General features: G+C 36.0%; 1 protein-coding gene across 3 annotated transcripts in view; it reads left to right on the top strand.

Annotated features, from left to right (window-relative positions):
- The window catches only part of CEP170 (centrosomal protein 170), a gene marked incomplete at its 5' end in the record, with an annotated part of 79,213 nt that overhangs the window by 8,260 nt on the left and 47,206 nt on the right, over positions 1-23,747 (top strand). For 2 of the 3 annotated variants that reach the window (XM_081997947.1, XM_081997946.1), the window contains 6 exons: positions 2,246-2,326; positions 2,934-2,990; positions 3,102-3,264; positions 5,381-5,515; positions 13,974-14,450; positions 17,002-17,168. In XM_081997947.1, coding sequence (XP_081854073.1) covers positions 2,246-2,326; positions 2,934-2,990; positions 3,102-3,264; positions 5,381-5,515; positions 13,974-14,450; positions 17,002-17,168 — 1,080 coding nt within the window. Of the gene's footprint in view, positions 1-2,245; positions 2,327-2,933; positions 2,991-3,101; positions 3,265-5,380; positions 5,516-13,973; positions 14,451-17,001; positions 17,173-17,352; positions 17,649-23,747 lie in introns of all 3 variants that reach the window. The other variant, XM_081997945.1, reaches the window with a different exon arrangement.

Below are 23,747 nucleotides of genomic sequence, written 5' to 3'. Positions count from 1 at the left end.
ACTTCATCTAGTAGTAATAGATTTAGATGAGCAACACAAGCATTCAAAGATTCAGATTCTTGATTTACTGGATTATTCAAGATTTTGTGTGTGTGTCCCTGACTTCAAAAATGTCAGATTTCAGCTGCTACATTCCTTAGAAACATGTATGTGGTGCTATAGAATTCGTAAGTTTGAAGGAGGATGATCCTGTGGGGTTGCAATATTTTGGGTCCCCAAAACTGGCACAAGCCAATAGTAAATGTCTTTCAGAAAGGTACTCTGGATATTTAATCTCCTATCTATAGTATTAACATGTAGTTGTCATGAAAAGTAAAAGTGAGCAAGAAGCTGTAAATTCTTGAAGGTATGGGAAAATGTACAGCTGATAAATAATTCATAAACTAATGCAACAGTCTCATAGCAGCTAAACCATAAATATTTTATTTGCTTTGAATTTGCCCTAAATTAAGGCTTCATTCTGGATTTTAAAAGAAGTAACACCAAGGAACAAGAGACTGATCACATATAGCTAATTACTCATATTTCTTACAAAGATGATGCTACGTTCTTATAAGTTCAGATGTTGCATTCTTTTCAGGTAAAAGGAGAGGGAAGATTTCAAGAAAGCCAGGGGAGAGGAACTTAGAGTGTAAATTGTAACTACTTAATGCAGATTTTAATTGAGCCTTGAGGAATAGTTTAAGGCAAGATGCTGTGCAGGAGCTAATTTTGTCAGCTTACACTGTGGATGGATTCTTCAAGGATCTGTAACTCTGAAACTGTCTTAAATATTATGTGGAGTTACATTTACGGTTTTCTTTTTCCTTTGTAGCCTGAGCTCTAGTTTTTGTAATCAAGTGCTTAAATACTCTATCCTACTAGACAAAACAGGTTTTCACCCTTTTATATTTCTCTATCACTGAGTGAATTCAGAACATACACAATATAGAGTTTTGTCTGAGGGTAACAAATTCAGTTCAAGAAAAAAATCACTTTCACAGTTAGATATTTAGCCTAATTTGGAGACTTCTAAGAGCAGTGGTATGACTCAGGGTGAGCAGAAGGATCAATTTGAGAGCTGTCATTGGGAGGTTTCAGGTTCTCAGAGAAGTCTGTACTTGAAGGTTTAAGCATCCTCTCCAACAGCGAAAGGGCAAGTTTTGAAGAGAACACTCAGCTCCTTATGCCCACTCCTACCTTAGTGTGTTATCATCCTTGGTTTCTGGTATCTGAAGTCACCACATGCAACTTCAAGTCTTGCTGATGTTAGTAACCTGGGCAGTTTGCTTGACACTGGTAGCCTACCTGCCTAAGACTGTAAATCAGTCTTTAAAGAAGCGGATGAGTTCCAGTGCAGGAATAAACTTATTTTTTCCCCTGGTTCTTACAAGGGCTTGTGTCTGTTTTAGAATTTTATGTAGGTGACTTTCTAGAATTTTCTGTAAGTCTTGAATAATCTTAACTTCAAGCCCTATTTATGTTAATTCAATTTTTTTCCCCACAGAGATGTGTTTTTTGGCTTTTCCAAATTATATCTCTGAGATCAGTTTTGACTTGAACAAGTGTTATTCTTCCTCCTCTCTGCCTCTGTAATTAGTAGTTGTATATATCTCAGGTGTTTTTCTTGAAAATTATATCAGCATGTTTTTGCAAATTCCTTGTTATTTTTTACTGTTAGGTTTAATCCAGACCTTGAAATTGAGTGATTGGTAATCTGTACTGCCTCTAACAGCCATCTGATATGGCTAGTGAAATTGGGCAAACTTTCAGGTACATAAATCCTTCTCCAAATGACTGAAAGCTTGTCTGATTTCTCCAACTATGTCTCCAACAGTGATTTCAAGGAGGAGAGGATTACTTATTGTACAGTAACTGAATTTTCAAAAAGTATTGTCAAGCCTACGGAATTTGATCTGCTTTGCTGCTAGCTAGTATAATAATGTTATCTCTGCTTACGAATGTCATACCTACTCTTTCAAGAGTCGTGATATATTGAATTCTTTATCACTGCTGTTTGGATTTACTCAGATGCATTAACTTGGTCCATTTTTCCTTTAAGGCCTTTGACAATGTTTAGAAATGATAAGCTACCTCAGAACTCTCATATCCAATGTTAAATGAGCTTATAGCTTAATTACCCAGTGACCCACCACTAGAAAATTTGTGGTGCTGAAAACATTCTTATAAAATTGGTTATGTGGTTTGTTATTTTATTATTTTGGAATTTAACAGTATCTCTTTCTGTCTTCATTTATTTCTGTAGACCTTTGTGAATGATGTGAGGATTCCAGAACAGACATACATCACTCTGAAGTTAGAAGATAAATTGAGATTTGGATATGATATCCTTGTCATAAAAATGCACAGTGTTGGGCACGCTTTTCTTGTTAAAAGTGTGGTTGTGCTGGGTGAAGGGTTCTAATACTATTTGAGCAGCAACTTTGAATTGCTTATTTCTCTTGCTACTACAAAAATGCCTATCTTGGAGATAAGTGGTGGGTTTTAAAATACTTTACCTTGGTTAGAACTATTGATAAAGTGCATTTCATCGTTTCTCGCTGCAAGAAACCTAAACTTCCAATTACTATTTAAAACCTAAGGTGTAACTTCTGTGTTTCTAAGTTACGTTACCTTTCTTTGAGGCAAATACACAAATATCTGTATCATATGAGATTGTATACATGTAGAGAAGATGACCAAAAAAAAAAAAAGAGAGATTGTATTATTACAACATTAAAGTATCTACTCCATGTTCTACTTACAAGTAGTAAGTAATTGTATTGTGTATTTGCTTTGATGAGTATGGTTGTAGATGCTAGTCCTAATAGTGACATATTTGGAGAAGTGTCACCATTCAAATGGCAGAAAAGGCTGCAGAACTGTTGCTGTTCTGTAAAATCCTCCTGTGAATTGAGAAATCTTTCCAGTATTTTCCTTAGCATTTCCTACATACAAATCTTTTTACTGTCGTCAGGGGAGAGATGCGAGTCCCTGAAGAAGCACTTAAGGTAACAACTGCAGTTCCTAGATATTCTTCTGTCATTGTGTAGCTATTGGTAGCATAGGGGTTTTTTCTACTCTTTGAGCATGGGTTTTTTTCTCTGTTTAATGTCATGTAGCATGAAAAATTCACAAGCCAACTCCAGTTATCCCAAAAATCTTCAGAGGCAGAAGGATCGAAGCAAACCAGCTCCAAAAGCTCAGAGTCAAAGGTCACGGACTCCACAGCTGATGTGCACCACAAAACTACTGAACCACTGAAATCTGAAGAAAAATCAATGGGTAAGGTTCATTTTTGCTGTAGAAGCACACAAACTTGGATATTCATTTGCTTTGGTAAGATGCTTATGAAATTCTGTAGATAGTAAAAACTTCACATGTGAAATAAACATACTTTAAGTGTAAATAACTTTTAGAATTGAATTTCTGCTTTTTTACTTCAAAATCTACATGTGAATAAAACTCATAATAGGATATTTAATCAGCATTTATCAGATTTTTGCATTTCTCTTTCCCAAAATCACAAACTTTCAGCATTTGTGTCAGGAAAGTGCTATTTTTTGCAGTTTAACTGAAAATATTTGTTCAGGAACAGTTCGTACTTTTTACCACCACCATTTACTACCACCATTGTCAAGTGCTCTCTTTTTTCTTTTCTTTTTTTTTTTTTCTTTTTTCCTTTTTAAAAGGGGCAGGTTTTTGTTTGTTTTGTAGATATTAGCATTCATTGTTAGCTGCATCAAGGTAGAACCTAAGTGTTCTATTGTGGCTTAAAAATTTGTAGAAACTGTAGCTTCGGTCTTGTTTCAATGTAATGTGTCATGGTGGCTCTGCTGCGGGTGTCTTAACTTCCGTATAAGGCTTATTCATCTCATAGTAAATTGCCGTGTTACCTGTTACTACAGAGATAACCACAAGAATGAGAAAGGAATCAGGTATTGTTGCTTCCTTAATATGGAGCTTACTAGGTCTGACTTCTTGGGTCAAGGCTGTATAGTTTTGTGTAGGTTTAACCCATTCATCTGGAAGACACACTTCAAAGAGTTTTCTTCCCCACATACAGAATTCTGTGGTATAACTAATTAACCACTTTGTTTTGTTGGCCGATCTAGTATCCTATTAAGTTACATAAAGGATATCCAGTACTTCAGTGTTCCTATTCAATATGGCTTTTCAGATTCAGTTCCTCTTAAATTTTCATAAAGTAGCACAGTGGGGGGGTTTATCCTCATCTTCCATTTTTTTCTTCACTCTTTCAAAAATAACAGCCAAAATTAATGGTGGGGATTTATATTTGAGTGCAATTTGCAGAAGCTTTTTGGGGATCGATTCTCTCACTGTTGCTGTATATATGCATAGCTGTTTACTATCGCTAATTCAGTGCACAAACATCAGCCATCAAGTTTTTAACAGCAATTCAGTATTGACTGAAGTGTAATGCTGTTTAAAAAAAGAAGTACTTAGTATCTTCATACTGAAAATTTTGGCATGGCTATGAAATGATATATCATCTTTGGTATAGCAGTGAATAAAACATTGAATAAAAATGTTGACATTCATGATAGGCAAAGTAACAGACAAGCTACTAATCTGGATTTGAACAGATCATGTTATTTTATATAAAAACTGTTTAAAGTATCTTCAGAACATCTGTATGATACCAGAATAGCTAAATCTCAGTAGAGTGAAGTATTCTTCCCAGAGACCAGGTCAAAACTAATCCAGTCAATTTATCATCAAGTAGAAACCCTAATTATGTCAGTAGGTTTTTCCTTTACTTAATCTTTACATTTAAATGTGTTTAGTCATGTGTATACATCCTATATAAGAAATAACATTTTTAATTGTACTGTAATTTAACTGTTGCCTTTAAAAAAAAAATGGTTATGCTCAGTAATGTTTTACGCAAGGTAACTTTCAGCACTCTGTAGTAGCTGTCAGCAATTTGGAACCTTGGCAACATTGCAAAATTTGATCAGTTTTTCATGCAGTGAGTTCAGATTTCATTGAAAGGTCAATGTGGGTAAAAGTGAGAATCTTCTCCCAGAAATAGCGGCGGGCAGCTTTTAGGAAAGTACTGCTATGCTGAGAGCTTTCAAACTGAAAGCAGAAAATAATGTTTACAGATACATCAGGGTAACAATGAGAGATGTCAGCTGCTTTTGCATAAACGTTTGTGCCAGACGTTTTGATCAGGTCATTAGTAAGCATTTATATTTAGAACACAGATCAGTTATCCAGTCTCCAAGTTTGTTTTGTATTTAGGCAAATGCATGCAACCAATTCACTTCAACTTCCAGGAGAAACGATCCAAGCGAATGACTCTTGCTTCATGTTATTTTAACATAAATACCACAACTAAACAGAAAAGTCACTCTGCTTTGGGCGGATTTTATAGATCTTTCTGCCATGCCTCGTGGGACACCTTTGTATGGACAGCCAGCCTGGTGGGGTGAGGAGGAAGCTGATGAAAAAAGTGGTTGCAAGCCAGATAGCAAGAATGAAGAAAAAGTGCATGAGACTGGGGCTTCAGGTAAGTCTGTTGTCTTATTTTTGTGGGGTTTTTGCTCGTTAGTAAAGTACATATATACTTAACTAGGGAACTGAATAGATACTAATGTTTGGAAGTTTTGTGGACAGTTTGCATAGATGAAAGCCTAGTTTAAAAAATTTATTCTATGAGAAACTATGCATTTCCAGAGACCAATTTCACATATAATTTATCAGTTTTCTAATATATAATACAATTTGTTATCGGTAAATACAGAAGATAATGTTACCTGAACCAGTGTGTCTTATTTATCACTTTAATTCATATCTGTCATTTTATATGCTCAAAATTAGAGATTGCATAGAGATATTTTATGAAAATAATTTCTGAAAACAAATGGTGCTATATTTTTTTTGTATTCGACTTATAGCTATATCAGATGGTCTAAGCTAACATTCTCTCCTGTAATTCAATAATGCTGCATTAGTAGGAATTGCATTTCATAGTTCTTGCAATAAAGATTTGCATAGGCTAAAGTTAAACTGGTGATGTTTATTTCCCCATAATACAGACCTTTTTTAGATACACAGTAAGCATTGCCAAAACTTAAATCTCAATGTCTATAATTAGGCTTCTAAATCCATTATCAGGCATATAAATGAAGTGACTGCTATTCTAATAAAGAGAATAACCTTAAAACTTACTCAAGGTAGGACAGAATTCAATCACATTTGTTTAGCTCTTTATATACGCATTTAAGGCCCAACAATTTTTAAGTTTGCAGTTTTTTAAAGTACTTTAACTGAGGTGGGAATTTCTGTCTTCCTGTAATAGTTGCCTTCGTTATCATGAATCCTATTTTGCAGGAATTGGAGCTAACTCTAAAAACATGTAAAATCAAACTAAACTAACACTTCAATGTGCAAGGTATGCTGTGAAACCTGTGACTCTGTATCTTGCTGTATATGCCAAAAGAGGGATGGTAGAGTCTCTAAATGTAAACATTTGTGAAAAATGTTTTTACAAATATATTAACAACAAAAAGAGAGGCAAGGAGAATCTCCATCCCCTACTGGATATGGCAGGGAACATTGTCTCCAAGGACGAGGACAAGGCTGAGGTACTTAATACCTGCTTTGCCTCAGTCTTTAATAGCCAGTGCAGGTATCCACAGGGTGTTCAGCCCCCTGAGCTGGAAGATGGGGATGGAGAGCACAATATACTCCTCATAATCCAGGAGGAAGCAGTCAAGGACATGCTAAACCACCTGGACACCCACAAGTCTATGGGGCCTGATGGGATTGACCCAAGAGTACTGAGAGAGCTGGCGGAGGAGCTTGCCAAGCCACTCTCCATCGTTTATCAGCAGTCGTGGTTAACAGGGGAGGTCCCAGAAGACTGGAGGCTTGCCAATGTGACGCCCATCTACAAGAAAGGCCGGAAGGAGGATCCTGGGAACTACAGGCCTGTCAGCCTGACCTCTGTACCGGGGAAGATCATGGAGCAGTTGGTCTTGAGAGTGCTCACAGGGCATCTGCAGGACAACCAAGGGGTCAGGCCCAGCCAGCATGGGTTCATGAAAGGCAGGTCCTGCTTGACCAACCTGATCTCCTTCCATGACCAGGTGACCCGCCTAGCGGATGAGGGAAAGGCTGTGGATGTTGTCTAATTGGACTTTAGTAAAGCCTTTGACAGCGCCTCCCACAGCATTCTCCTGGAGAAACTGGCGGCTCGTGGCTTAGACAGGTTTACTCTTTATTGGGTGAGGAACTGGCTGGATGGCCGAGCCCAGAGAGTCGTGGTGAAGGGCGTTAAATCCAGCTGGCGGCCAGTCACAAGCGATGTTCCCCAGGGCTCGGTTCTGGGGCCGGTCTTGTTCAATATCTTTATAGATGATCTGGATGAGGGAATTGAGTGCTCCCTCAGTAAGTTTGCAGATGACACCAAGTTGGGTGGGAGTGTTGATGTGCTGGAGGGTAAGAGGGCTCTGCAGAGGGATCTGGACAGGCTGGATCAATGGGCAGAGGTCAACTGTATGAGGTTTAATAAGGCCAAGTGCAGGGTCCTGCACTTTGACCACAACAACCCCATGCAATGCTAGAGGCTTGGGGAGGAGTGGCTGGAGAGCAGCCCGGCGGAAAGGGACCTGGGGGTGCTGGTTAACAGCCGGCTGAACATGAGCCGGCAGTGTGCCCAGGTGGCCAAGAAGGCCAACAGCATCCTGGCCTGTACCAGCATTAGTGTGGCCAGCAGGACTAGGGAAGTGATCGTGCCCCTGTACTTGGCCCTGGTGATGCCGCACCTTGAATCCTGTGTTCAGTTTTGGGCCCCTCACTACAAGAAGGATGCTGAGGAGCTTGAGCATGTCCAGAGACGGGCAACGAAGCTGGTGAAGGGTCTTGAGCACAAGTCTTATGAGGAGCGGCTGAGGGAACTGGGGTTGTTTAGTCTGGAGAAGAGGAGGCTGAGGCGAGACCTTATCGCTCTCTACAACTACCTGAAAGGGGGTTGTGGCGACGAGGGTGCTGGTCTCTTCTCCCAAGTAACCAGCGATAAGACGAGAGGAAACGGCCTCAAGTTGCACCACGGGAGTTTTAGATTGGATATTAGGAAAAATTTCCTTACTGAGAGAGTGGTCAGGCATTGGAACAGGCTGCCCAGGGAGGTGGTGGAGTCGCCATCTCTGGAAGTGTTTAAAAAACATGTGGATGTGGCACTTCAGGACATGGTTTAGGGGACATGGTGGCACTGGATTAATGGTTGGACTTGATGATCTCTTTTGTTGTTGTTTAATCATGAATCTATCTCCTACGAATAGAATTAATCTGAGTAGGGTGTGGGAATAGTTTCTGTTTCCTCAAACTGGAAGACTAAGTCTGCAAGAACGGAATTCAGTTTGAATAAGCTCATACTAAATAAAAGCTGATGTGAAATGTTACAGGAAGACACTGCTGGGAAGAAAACAAAATCTGGTATTTTGTAAAACAATGTAATTTGGGAGGATATGGAACTAAAATCCCATGCATAGATAAGCGATTTATTTATCTCCATCACTTAATCACTGAGTGGATATTAGTCGTATATTTTACTAGTCTGGTTTTTGACTGTTGTACATGTTTTTCAACAGTGTTGGCAGAGAGCCTGAGAAGACAGACCAAATAAGATTTGACATTTACCTCTAATGGACACATTTCCTCAATCTCAGAACACTAACTATTTGTAGGAGTGTGCAAAAAAAATACCCAGAATGTTTTCATATGATTATAAAATAAACATATAAGCCTTCTGGGCCTCCTTGGCCTACAGTTACATTCCATGAAAACATGAAGTTAATTTTCAGTAAGTTGGTATGTGTTTTCTTCATGTGCTTAGGTTTTATAACATCGATGAATATAATGACTGGAAATCAATATAAGAAAACACTTTAATGAAAGGAAATTGGAAACTTCACAACTGTCATGTTTGTCTATTTTTTTTAAATAAAAAATAGATTTAATTTAATAAAAAACATTCAAGATTGATGCAATTATTTATTCTTTCATGGGCGACATTAAGTATTTAAAATGCCAATTTGGAACACGCTTCTTAATACAAACTGCCTAAAAGTAACAAGTGAATTCGTGCATGTAAGTTCTTAAACATTTTGTTTGGTAACTCAAATCTATAAAGCCTGGTACCATTTTAACAAAATCCTATGCAGAATCTGCTTCATGCTTTAATGAGTTGGTGCATGATTATTCACTGAATAGAAAAGGCGGCATGAGTTATAACAGTTGGGGCAAGGTTTAATGAGGAGATTGAAATGGGAGATTTGTTTCTGCTAAGCCAGCTATAGACACTTAGTCTTTATAGTCTCAAGTTAATAAGATTATTTCAATGCTACTGTCTTGCTATCACAATGGAAACTCACTAATGGAAAATATTTACAAACAGAGTAGAATAGCTTGGAAAACTGTAAGAATTAAAAAACCTTTCTGCTTTTTTCAGATGTGTGCTGCTCTAATGATCCATAGGTCTATTAGTCTCTATAAAAATGAACAGTTGCATATACACCTATGGTGTGACTTTATTTATGCTGCAGCTGTTAAACTTGCATGTTACTGGCAAGTGTACCAGTTGTGTCTTTATTATTACTGCCATGTGTTACACTCTCACTTCCTGGAAAAGAAAAAACTGCATTCTCTACTGATTTCAGTAGCAGTTGTAGAATTTTACCTCATTAATGCCTTTGTTTGAAATCTAAGAAAAGATAGAAGTCTTTTTAAAGACTTTAAAATTTAATTTTTTTTATTTAAACAGGCTTTGAGAATCTGAAGTATTTTTTTCTATTTGGCATGAAGTAATTTTCAATTCCAGCGTTGTGTAACAATATATCAGATTTAAATGTTCCTTACGTTTAAGAAACAGTGTCATTTTGAGGTAAAGCAGGTTGACAGTTATTTTAGAAATTCCATTGTAATCAGTATGTGTAGGAGATTACACACGCATGTTTAATCACTAGTATTAACATTAAAGTTCCTAGAAGTTTGTTCTAGAATTTTTCTGAGTTTTGGCCTGGAATACATGCAAGTGCTGCATATGTAAGGCTTGCTTTGCAAAGCTATAGCAGCAAATGTGCACGGTATGTCACGCATGGCTTACAGAATGTTTTAGAGCCATCCCAGCAATATATATATGTAAGATTAGTTTTGCACTTTTTTTTCCCCACTTTAACTCCTTTAAAGCATGCAGTTAAATGGTCTATTATGAGATGGGGGGATTTTACAATACAATATTATTTTCTATTTTTATTGAACAAGCAATTTTGATATTATTTCATAAAACAGGTTATGAAAACATTACAAGGCAAAGATATTCTTATTTAATACTAGGTGAATCATTACTGTGTTTTTCGCAGTCTTGTCTTTAATAAATGAAAAATATGCTTCAGCCATAAAGCAAAAAGAGAACCTTAAAAGATAAGTGGGAAATAAAAAGTAGTAATGTGGAGAGAAGGAGAAAGGAAAAAAAGAAATTCTATTAAGCATTTAGAAGGGGTAACTTCATCTTCTTTTCATTGCACAGTACTAAATATAAAGCTAACATATAAAAAATATTTTGAGGTATTGTGTAAATATGTTTTGACTGCTGCTTATACCTTCTGCAAATAAATATTTTGTTCCAGGTTTACAGACATTTTTTTCAAGAATAGCTTTGTAAATTCCAGATAATTTTCCTTTACAAGTTTTATTCTTAAAATTGTATTTTTAAGGCAGAAAAAAAAAAAGAACATTTCTAAAAAGTCTGAAGACTGCAAAATATTTTCTGAGGTTTCATCCTATCTTTGCAGATGATAATATATTCATATACACAGGCTATTTCTTGCATATCTTAGAGATCGCGTTGAATAGCACAGAACATCTATGACATTTCTTGTCCAAGTTGTCAAGTCAACTTTTAAGATTATGACTATTTGTGTGTGTAACATTAAGAAATAAAAAACCAGAAAGTCCTAGAAAGTATAATCAATTCTGCTAAGGTCACAAAGTGAACGTTGCTTTTCTGATGGTTATCTCTGAGATTATTCTAGTAAAGAATCTCCCTGAAGCTCTCTTTGGTTAAGCCTGTGATTTTCCAAATATTACAGTTTCCCTCTTAGCCTCTCCTAGACTCATTGTTTCATTAATAGTCTCACTACACCTTTGTAGCAGCTAGAGTTGTTGCTTCCTTACTTGCCTTGTAGAAACTGTTGCACAGTTGTCTTTTGTAGCTCTAGACCTTTGTAGAATGAGACCTCCTTTACAAATAGCCTGGTTCTTTCTCTGTCCCTTTCCTTTCACTCTTGCCAGTTCAGAAATTTCTTCAGTTCCTGAAGAGATTGCAGTTCACAATCCATCCGTCCTCTCGTTTTCCCCAAACATACTTTAAATTCCACACAATTGCCTTTTTTGCTGTACAGATACTATGCTTGTTCTGTTTAAAAATTATAGAGCTGTGATGAACACTAATGTTCAGTATTTGCATGAGGAGTTTTGTCTTAAAGCTATCTGTATTTAGCCTGATGTATAATTTCCTCCATCTTGGCAGATAACTTCTTATAACAGTGATCTATAGAGCACTCTTTGTAATATTTAGAAAGCTGTATGGACTTGCATTTAGAATTTGGGTGAGAATTTCAAAGGATGGTTCAGATCAGGTTCTGTATTAATTTTTTGTTTCCTCACTGTTCTCAATTCCTTATTCTCATCAATTCTGATGTTTTTAATTGTTCCAGAAATGCAAGTGCTTCAAACTGAAAATAGGATTTTTAAGTAATTAACTTGTACTTCAGATATTTTTCATTATATAATTTCTAAGAATTTTTCTAGTTTAGAAAAATTTACTCTTTAGTTGTAGTTCAGTTTCTTGCTTCTTTTGATTAAACTTACTCTCATAATTTAGATTCAAACAATATTGTAGCATCTGTTTAATCAAAAATATTAGAATCAAATACTGTGCATATCATTATAGTATAAACAGTTGATTTCAAATGTTAAATTTGGTGCAGGCAAGTTTCACAGGGAAAATTTTTTTATGAAGTTGTCTATCAATGCTGACAAGTCAGTGTTATAGATCCCCTTATCCTAGATTTGATCCTACTAGAGATTGATCCATTCCAGCTTGTTAGCTGGATCAAACAGAGAGTGATGGTAGTTTACCAAAAATCCAGTAGCTGCAAAGTGTGACACTTGGGTTTTTTCCTGTACGTTTTCTGTCTAAACAAAGCAGCTTTTTTTATGACCTTTGCATCAGTAAAATAGATTAATTCTGTATTGTTTGTCTGCTGGCATGAGTGTTTTCAGGGTGCTCCGTTACCCAGGGAGAGGAGTAGTGAGTTGCTGTTGTAGTGCCTGAAAATGACCCCACAGAGATGAGGTAGCTGACACTGCAGTGAAAAGCATTAGGCAGGGTATTCTTGGAATGTAACAGCACAACATAAAAACTGTCTGAATTCTGAACATCTTGGGTGTTTGCAACAGCTACTTTTAGATAAATTAAAACAACTGTAGTACCTGCTTCAGGCTTATTTTATCCTGTTGGTATCCAAGCATGGCAATAATAATGAATGTGTAATATTTCTGTTGTCACTCCATAACATCATTCTTTTTTTAACTTTTCCAGCTATTATGCTGTCTATTAATTAGTTCTATTTCTCTGTATCAAATTACCATGCTTTTTTATTGTTTAATTTTTAACCTTTTCCTAAATCTTCACAAGAAGCATGTCTTTGTGAAGAACAGCATAGGCACGTTACGCTGTCCTGCATCCTTTACCCCTTAACCTCCTACTCCAGTATAAATGTTTCGATTGCTACCTTATTGCATAATAGTTTCATATACAAATGTTAACCATCTCAGCTGATACAGTGTGGCTATTTTTAGCACCAGGGATCTATTAATTTTGTTCTTATTCCTTTACTTGTCAACCTAAAATGATTTCTTAAATATCTTAATGTGGTTCATGGTAAATCACATAGGAACTATTCAGAATTCTTCTGGTGGAATGTAACTTGCCATTGCTACTAACATCTCTAGCATCTGTTGCTTATAGCACATCTCTACACGAGATATTTTGGCTAGCTTACTAGTTCATGGAATGCAACCAGAAGGTTTGTTTTATTATAGGCACGTTGGTAGCTTTGCTGCACCCACCAGAAGCTTTAACCTTCATTCAGGCTATACAATAGGACTTTCAATTACTACCACATGCTTTTTCCACATTCTGCTTTCTTTACCCAGTTAGAGCATGGTTTGGTAACACACTGCATGCTTCCAGCTATTGTTACTTTTTCCTGTTATCTACAAATCATGGAAACAAATAAAATATGAACAGATGACAGTAGGATTTAGCTCCATTCTGTGGTTTTATCTTTTGTAGAAACATAAAGTGTTTGAATTCTAAAACGCTTTCCAGTGCGTAACAGTGTTAAATTTTTCAAGCCAGAATTAATGTTTTTCAAGCCAGAATTAATAAACTTGCGTTAATGTGCGTATTGGTTTTTCCGAAGAACTTTACCAAACAAAATTATACCAGCTATCCACGGCGGGAGAGTAAAGCCAGATCACTAGCACTTGTTTTGGGGGCGCCTTGATTTTATGTTTTTCTGATAGATTGGAATTGCAATAATGATCATCTCAACTATTTCTCTAATGTGATTTACCTGTTTCCCATGTGCTAATACCTCATCTGACCTTTACATTATCTAAAAATTTCTGGAACGCAAATTTCCTTTGACAAATTCTATATGAGCTTTTTGCCACTTTTGCATTCCTTACAGCCAAAACTCGTGCTGTCTTTTCTATAATACTTTTTATATGTAATTCTGGACTTATTTTTCCAGAAGTACGTTGCTCAATCTTCTCCACGTTCTTACTGTCTATTCCAGAAATTACTCAAGTGGCCTTTACAGGAGTTCAGAAACTTCTTGAAGAACCTGAAGTTCCCAAGTATTGTGAAATGTATTTTTTATTTTTCTTAATAGGATGCAGCACAGATGCCAAGCAAGCTGAGGAGCAATCTGCAGCTGCAAGTGAAGAACTTTATCCTTTCTGTAGGGAGCCAAGTTACTTTGAAATCCCTACAAAAGAATTCCAGCAACCTTCACAGGTAGCAGAGAGCACTATTGATGAAATTCCAACAAAAGACACCCAAGGCTCCCATGCAGCAGGTGCAGGGCATGCTTCCTTTACCATTGAATTTGATGACAACACTCCAGGAAAAGTAACAATCAAAGATCACGTGACAAAATTCACATCAGAACAGCGTCACAAGTCAAAAAAGCCTTCTTCCTCCAGTGGTCAGGACCTGCCTGGGCTTCAGACAGTGATGATGGCCGCAGAGAGCAAAGTAGCAGATTGGCTAGCACAGAACAATCCTCCCAGAATGATATGGGAACCAACAGAGGAGGATTCCAAAAGTATTAAGAGTGACGTTCCAGTGTACTTGAAGAGACTGAAAGGTAAAGTGAATAATTCCAGATATGCTTATTTCTGAAAGCCGCGATTCCTCACCAGCATCCAGTGTGTGGATCCCTGAGCCCTTGCGGAGTTCAGTTGAAATCCCAGATACTCCACACGCGCGCAAGGATCTATGCTGGGAAAGTTTATTGTGGTATTAAGTCTTAAAAAGAGGATAGAAAGCCAAATCCTAAATCATCTTACAGTAAGGATACCAACAGCACATATTCTAGAACAGCTGAAAAGATCAGGTATTTAAAACATTGGTCTTGAAAGGGAAAAGGAAAAAAACTAAAACATTAGTTAAATTTTATCTATTTCAGTATTTCCCATGCATTACTTTAAAAAGCTGAATTGCTTTTTAGAATCAAAGCTCTGACGTTCAGATTATGCTTTTAGCAACTCTTCCAATGGCATATGTTCTTTGAATATTCATGTGCTCTAAGAAGATAAGTCATGGCAAAGAACACATCCTACAGTTAGTCTGCTTAAATCGATCATGTATGATGGAATCAGGTTTGAGTCAGGAATCTGAACTAGACCAAGAGCTTCAATATTTACACTAAGCTTGAAGAATATTGTAGAATGCTGCTGTTGAATGGAGTTTCATGAGATTATGGCTGTTCATTTACTGCAGGCAGTGACACTTCAAATAAAATTAAATCAGATGTTAAACATGAAAAATGTACTTTCTTTTGGATGCCTCTTAACAGAACAGAGAAGAAAGTAGTTTTGATGCTTAGATGAAGATTCCAGTGACATTCAAACTTGCAGAATGAAAACTTCTGAAGAACTTTTTCAAGTCTCTCTTATTTTCTGTTTTTAGTTTCAGCAGGTTAACCCTGCAATTCCCTTTTTTCTTGATTCTGCAACTTTATCGTATCTAGCTCTTAAACCAGCTGAGACTGGGTGCAACTTGCTGTGTCTTACTGATCAAAAGTCTGCTTTTTAAGGCTGATTCTTCCAAATTAAGCTCACATAAAATTCTGAAAACAGAATTATGTCAATGTGCTAGCATTAAGGTAATAGCATAATATTTCTTCTAGAGTACACCACAGAGCATTTTTTGGTCTTCATGATACTGTATTATATTCATAAACATTCTTTAAAATAATTCCCATGTCACACTGATATATAGGAAGGGCTCTGTTTACACGGCCTTAGCCTTTTCGTGGCAGAAACTCCTCAAAGTTTGATAAATTTTCGTCTGAGAGGTGTAAGTTATGGGGTGCATATGGCCATAATAAATATCTGAATTTTGTAATGTTCTGTGATCTGTTTGTATTCTCACTCATCATTTGTACTTTTTCAAATCATAAAGGTAGAGAATATACCTAGTCACTTTGTAAGTTCGATTTAAAAAAAAAATGTTTTTTCTCCTTAGCTTTTTCTTCGAGTACACTCTACCGAAGTCACACTGCTAAAATTATGTTATTTAACTTTCACTGTGGCATTGATACTTATTGTTATTATTTGGAAGTATATGAACCATCACATCATTTTCTTACTGTAGCGAAGTAGCAAACAGGAACATAAGTTGGGATTTCAGCTGTGTATTCAGTGCAGTTAGTCTGATAAGTAAGGTTTCCCAATATGTGATTACTGAATAGTAACTGCATATCCTAACTATGTAAGTGAGAAAATCTTAAAAAAAGCTATCCTCTTGAGAACAAACAAACAAACAAAAAATTGTACATTCTATGTACACGAGTAAGACTTGATCCCAAAGAGTTAAAAGAAGGTTAAAACTGTTCCTTCCCTGGAACTGAGCTAAAACTTGAAACACTTCCATTGTACATCAAGTTGCTCTGTGTTAAAGTTGACTTAGTGTGTATGAGTATACAGCCTTCCATGCATTTTCAGGTATCATTACAAAATACATTTATATGTGTATATATGATTTATTAAATATGTAATACTTATTCTTAGATCTCAAAGTAGTTTGTGGAATGAATAATAACAACCATTTTACACACATACATCAGATGCTGAGGGGAGTGAATGATGGAAAAACTCATTGTACGTCTTGCAAAGAGTCATAAAGAATTCATTCCAATTTTCAGTAAACATTTCTCATGGTAAATATGTGAGAAATCCAACAATATGAACTGTGAGTGGACTGTTTTAGGGTTTTATTTTTTTTCTTAACCCTGCCTAGAATATTTCAGTAACCATTTGTAATCAAATGTCTGTGTAACAAAATTAATATAATTGGGAAGCATACTATAGTACAGCTGGTAAAATACTGGCTTTTGTAAGACACTGGTAAGTATTCACAGGTGAGAATATTGGTGAAAAGGGTAATTCAAATGCACCACTGTTACCAATGAGCTTGTGAAGTGTTGCATTGTTTGACTCACAGCAAGTTGAATGCATTACAAGGAGCTGTACAAAATTTGCAGAGCCAGGTACTGAAAGCTGTTGGAGTCTAAATAGAAAACCTATTTGAATTCTTTCTTTCTTAATTTGCCAGTTTCTTTTGTATGTGTTGTGTTGGACGTTTTTTGGTTTGTTTGTTTCCTTGTGCTATATATTCTTTTGCTTTGCTTGTAGGAAATAAGCATGATGATGGTACACAAAGTGATTCAGAAAATGCTGGTGCACACCGGCATTACAGTAAGCAGGCAGCACTTGAAGAACACTTAAGGCATCATCATACAGAGCTGAAAAAGTCACACCAGAAAGTCCATTCCACAGAAAAGCAGCAAGAACAAGCTGCTTTGAGTCAGACTGCCTTTATGATTGAGTTTTTTGATGAAGACCATCCTCGAAAGAGGCGTTCTTACTCTTTTTCTCAGAATGTAGGAGCTCTGTGCCCAGAATCTCCATCTCCAACACCTCATGTGCGAGCTGAAAGAGCGAAACCTATGTCAGGAGAGAAAGCAGTCTCTTCATCTGTGCAAGCTAGCTCATCACATCACAGAGCGGTACATGGTGTTCATGCAAAACTTCTAAAACAAAAATCTGAAGAACCCTCTGCTGCATTACCTGTCTTACAAGCTGCATTGCTAAGGAGTTCAGGAAGCCTTGGTCATAGGCCTAGTCAGAACCAGGAGATGGACAAAAAGTTGAAAAGCCAACATATTTCTGCTGCTGCTGAAAAGGACAATGAGGATGACCAGAGTGACAAAGGTACTTACACTATTGAGTTGGAAAATCCCAATTCTGAAGAAATGGAAGCCCGTAAAATGATTGATAAGGTGAGAAACCTAAAATGTGTACTTATGCTGAAGTGGTATGTGGTGTGTTGGCAACAGTGTGCCATTTCAATTCTACTTATTAAAGCTGCTGCAATAGTACAAGTTTTTAAGCCAGTCTATAAGGATGAAATATGGAGTGTCATAAAAGCAGCAGGTGGCATTTGGCTAAAAATTATTGTGCTGCTCTTTTTAGTTTGGTAGCTTTAATATGTTTTCAAAAGACTTAAGTACTGTAAGAATACTAGGCAACAGAATTTAATTAACTGGTATTTTTGTGGGAGTTGTTAGACTTGAATTTTTATGCCCCTATGGAAATACTCACCTGTTCTTAAAATCATATGGTCTCTGTAGTTTTCAGTATGTAAATTGATTCCATCAAAATTATCATATAGAAATAGATTGTAGATGTTTTCCATACTTATTAAAAAAGTACATTCAATAACAGTACCTTAAATTTCAGCACCCATTATAAAAAGTATAAGAATGTTTTCCTTTTCCAAAAACGTTTATATAATAGCAATGTCATTTTCTTAGTTTGAATATAGATATATGCTTTGTTAGGCTTAAGAATCTTAAGCTAAATAACTGCAAATAACTCCTTGGATTCAACAGGAAGATGTGGGTAGGAGAAGCTATGTTTAATCGTTTGACTTAACTGACTCTTTAAGAGGATTTTTTTCTGTTACTGTGTTTTCCTAAATAACCCATTCTGGTAGAATGCTGGCATCTAGTTCTAGGAAATTTTTTGGCCAATTTAACAGGAAATTCATTGCTTAGTTGTTATAGAATTATCTAAGGATTGATTTTGTGTGTCTAAAACTTTTCCAGAGCTGAACAAATACATTAATACATTTAGAATGGATTTTGGCTAAACACTGAAAAATATTTTTTGAAAGACAAACTAGCTTCACTGTTTTGATTTTTTAGAAAAATGATGATATAGTGGGAAAATGGTAAATTTTATTACAGGTGGTTTTATTTTATAAAAGGTGTTCATGGGGCAGTTGCGGGGGTTAAAATAAAGAGAATTGCTGTCCATAAAAATCATAAGGATAATGGTTTCGCCTCTTACGAATTCTGAAAGGGACACTTGACTTGTTTGTGTCAGTATTCAAAGTTCTGAGAACTAGGAGCTATATTAGAGAATGTCATTGCTTTGACTTAGTAACTACAAATATCTACATTTAATTAAGTTATTAATCTTCAAGTAAATTGCATCAGAAAATGTGTAAGTCCTGTTTTTGCTAAGTATAGCTGTGCAACAAGGTTCATTTGGAAACCAGAAAAAATAGTAACATTTGGAAATAGACAATTTATATACTTTATACAAGTGTTAATAATCTCTAATTATTTGTGGTCTTTAATGTCCGTTCAGGATATCTGCAGTCAGTTTTCTGTTTGAAACAAATCTCTCCTGTTACATTCACCCCCTGTTCATTCTACTGTAAGTGTTAGGGATAGGAGTAAAGTATTGGTTAAATATACTTAGCGTTGCATAAAAAGATTTTGGATATCATAAATACGCCTTGCTGCTAACCTAAAAAGAGTCATCACTAGAAATTAAAGATTTATTAGGAAGTAAAATGTTGTTAATGTTTTTTCTTTGAGGTCTTCTGTATCTTTTCACTTAGTATCTGTATTGAAGTATTATGAACAGTATATTTTACACCCAGTTCAGAGTCCTGCTGCACAATTCTTACTTGATTTGGTAATATGAAAGAAGTACGATACTGTTTTTATGAAGTGCAGAAAAACAGCCAGTGAAGAAAATCAAAACCAAATGGAAGACAAAACTTCTTCCTCCAGCTGAGCTCAGCTTTGCTTCCCTCCTATTTTAAATTGCTAATGCTGTGGATTCTGTTACTTTGCTGAAGGTGGGTAAGTGAGGAAGACGACAAGGACTTTTGTTAGCCTGTTGACTGCTGTGCTGCTTCATTGAGGATTTAACAGAATTATTGGTATACATTTTATCAATAATTCCAGTATAACCTTTCTTTCTTCGTTTACAAGTCAGTTCTTTTTCTAAGCAGTTATGATGCCTGCTCAATTGAGTCTCACTTAAGGTTAGCAAGGATAACTTTCTAAAATATTTGCACAAATAATGCAGTCTTGACAGTAACAATTTACATTAGAATGGTGCTAAGATCCATGTCTGCCTTGCCTGAAGAATTTCCTGTGGAATAAAGTACGTCTGGTTTGGGTATTTTTTATTCTTTTACTGTAAGAAAGGGTACTGGAAGAAATAGCTGAAGATTACTTTCAGTGTGACTCATTCACTTGGGAAACCTTAGCCTTAGCCTTACTCCTGTACAGTCCGGTCCCTTCTCTGGAAAGGAATGTAAAAGCAAACCATAAATGCAAGAGTGGTATTACCTTGTCAAAAAACAAGGTGTGATTCTTCTCACTTCTTTGACTTAAGCATCCAAGAGTGGTACACATGAAATCAAAGCTAAAATTCTCATAAAAATGTGGGGGGAAAAAAAAATACATCTGTATATTTTTTTAAAAAGGTGTGAAAGACGTTAATGTTGAGTTGTATTGTTTCCTTCAAAAGTACAATTTTTACTTAACGTAGCCTTTTACTAAAGTTTCTAGGAAATAGACTCAAGTAGAATAGATACTTATGTGAAATTATTTAAAAATCCCAAAAGGATGTTGTCTTGCTAATTTAGCATCTTGATTTCATTTAGATTGCTAAAGATCCATTTCTTCCTCTGCTACTCTTTCAGTCTTTAAGAAAAAAAATATTGTCTTTACAGCAGAAGAGGAATAGTATAACAAACAACATACTTTTTTTTTTTTTTAACCATTTTAAAGCCTGGCTTTTGAAAAAGAATGTGAGAAAGACACAAAAATAATAAGAAGGAAAAAGGAAGACATTTTCAGAGTAGCAGAGAAAACATTTTAGTGATATAGTGGTGACTGTCTTGGAGTGAATGTCTGCCACTTACCTAAAATGAAAGATTCTAAAAACATTGAGGCTTGCGTCTAACACAACTTCCAACAGTAGATAATTTGCTGAGCCAATGAAATTAAAATCAGACAAGATATCAAGATCTGACACGCAAGGTCACTAGAATAAAATCTATTTATATAAATGCCCACAGACACTGAACTGAGGAGGAAAAGAGAAATTTGTTAAATTGTTTGCAAACTTGCAAGATTTAAAAAAATAGATTTGAGTTTAGGGTGAAAAAATGCAGCAGAGAATTTCCAGTTGTAAACTTAAAAAAAAGATGCAAGACCTGTGCACGCCTGGCGTCGTCCAGAGATTGTTCCTGTTTCACTTGTACGTCAGTTAACATTTGGATTGATTGTATTTTAAAATCTTAAATCCTTAGATCAGCCACGATAGGAACTGATGTAGGCAGAGACAGAGAAGCAGTCATCATAAGAAGATTTCCTATTTGTTTCTATTTTAAAATATAATACACATACATGTACGTGACCCAAACAAATATCTATGCTATCTCCACAATATTCCTGTGCTTACATAGGACCCAGCTGTGCTTTTCACATGTAGCACAAACCCATGCACACAAACTCCGTCTTACATTATTGAAATTTTCTCTGAAATTCATATTACTAGGACTTCTGACTCATTTTTTAGTAACTTGACATTACTACTATTTCTTTCAAAACCTGTTGGCTTTTTTTGATATATAGAGATTGAGTGAATACTGCCAGTATTACTGGTATGGAAACGTGTTGTACATTTCCCTCTTCTGTCACTAGTTTACTTGCATTATTATTCTGTCGTGGGTTTCCATATGGTCCTCTGGCATCTTTAGTTTACAAAATATAAATTTTAAGCAAGATCACTTCTGTTCCTCACAAACACATGTTCTTTTCACTTCTTGTCTACAGTATAAATGTATGGTTGTGTCTTAATGTTCTTTATAAATAGAGTACCCTTGAAAAATAGCAATGAACCTCGCTTCCTAAAAGTCCTTTCATTAGCCAATAAATAGCAATATTTCTGCATCCAGGTGTTCGAATGTCACTTGAATTCATAGAAAAATATGAATTGGTTAGTATGCAAACAGGTTTAGAAAATAAGTACATTAATAATGTGAAAGAAAGTCATGATTGAGTAATAGTTGCTGGCTCTCTTTTTATACTTGTAGGGCTCTTTTTAAAAATCACCATTGAGAGTGATTTCATCAATGCGTAAAGAAGAAAAGCTGCTCTTACAAACTGCAAAAACCACCTTGACTACATCAGGCTCACAATACTGTCTACTCAAATAGCTTTAGAAAGCCACAACTCTTTCTAGCAGAATAATACTCTCATTGTTGCATCTGACAGCTAAGTACAAAATAAAACAAATTCAGGGTATTTATTGTCGTAAGTTTTCTATCTGTTTGCTTTTTTTGTATAACGGAAGTTTTTCTCAGCAGTCATATCAGGTTAACAAAAATCTTCCTAGGCCACAGAAAAGGTAAGTCTGTCAATGGATGAAGGGATTCAAAACTATGTTTCTGCAGTTCATCTTCCTTTTTGTTGATGTAAAAAGACTGCAAATTATCAGGCTATGTGAGTTTCCTTTTTTCAATAAAGTAAAATACTACCAGCAATAAATTTAAATAAATGAATGTGCAAATAATTCAGAATGTGTTTGGAATATGTCCTGGTTTCAGGCGGGATACAGTTAATTTTCTTCATAGTAGCTAGTATAAAGCTGTGGTTTGGATTTGGGATGAAAATAATGTTGGTAAGGTGCTGATGTTTTGAGTTGTTGCTAAGTACTCAAGGACTGTTCAGCTTCTCATGCTGGCCTGCCAGCGAGCAGGCTGGGGGTGCACGGGAAGCTGGGAGGGGACAGCTGGCCCAGACTGGCCAAAGGGATATTCCGTACCATACGACATCATGCTCAGTATGTAAAGCTGGGGAGAAGAAGAAGGGAGGGGTGGAGTTTTCTCACTTCCGCTCTTCTGATTCTCACCTCCATCCCACCAGGGGTGAGCGAGCCAGCGGCTGCATGGTACTTAGTTGCCAGCTGGGGTTAAACCACAACAGTATATTAAATACTTTGAGTCTATAGCAACAGATAAAAAGCAACTCAAGTCATTTTTGGGCAAGCTCTTTGGATGTTTTCTTGGGGGTTCCTTTTTTTGTTTCTTTTGTGTAGGGTTTTTTGTTGTTATTCTTCAGCCAATTTCATTTCAGGGTGTTTCTGAATGGAAACACTTTGTAGAACTTACTATAGCAGAGTTAAACTCTTTTATGCATGTGTGGTTAGGGAAGGAACAGAATAGAGGCTGTATGTGTGTTTCTGTTCTCATCAGCCTATCTAACCAGGGAATCTAGAATGTTATAGCAGCTCATATACATATGGAAACATTGGGCTTAGATAAAGTTTTCTTTTGTCCCAAAATTGTTTTTTTCAATTATGTTATCTTAATTTACACTTCTTGATAAATAATTGATTTTATTTCCATCAATAAAGTAATTTTAGATCTCAAATTCAACATTCTGATTCCCAAACGTAAAACTTGGAAAAAAGTACCAAAATCAAACCTCAGTCCAACTCTCTGCCATCTTCAAAAGGAATTATTGTGACCACTTAATGATTTTGTTTTCAGTGCGAAGTTCATGTTTTAGGTGATGTTGAAGTTTTATTTTAAATTGGAAAAGGGTGCTGTTTTAAAGCCTTTGTTTATATAGATAAGCAGGCCATAATAGTAATGACCTTGTTTTCAATGTACATGCGAAGATCTTTAATTTTACTTGATTATATACTACGCAGAGTATACATAGAATGTTATTCTATTGACACAATATACTATGCAAAGAGTATATGTAATATATTCTGTTGACACAATCTTGAGAGAGATTCTTTTTTCCTCTTTAAAAATTTGCAATAACTAATAATTTTGGAGGGAGAGCTGTGTTAGTGTTCATATAGACACCAGGTTTTCCATTTTCATTTTCTACATCTTTCTGCTCATGGTGATACTTATATTTCAGACTGTTTTGACTGGCTTTTTTTTTTATGTATATGGATGGGAATCTATTCTGAAAGACAATTTTAGTAAAATGGAATCTCCTTACTCTTTTTGCTCCTGGGGTATGTGTGTTCGTACCATATTATGCTAC

The sequence above is a fragment of the Phaethon aethereus genome (assembly GCF_964289735.1).
Source record: "Phaethon aethereus genome assembly, chromosome: 3".
Taxonomy (NCBI): Eukaryota; Metazoa; Chordata; class Aves; order Phaethontiformes; family Phaethontidae; genus Phaethon; species Phaethon aethereus.
The sequence above is the reverse complement of the archived record's forward strand: the minus strand, read 5'-3'. Positions and strand labels throughout refer to the sequence as shown.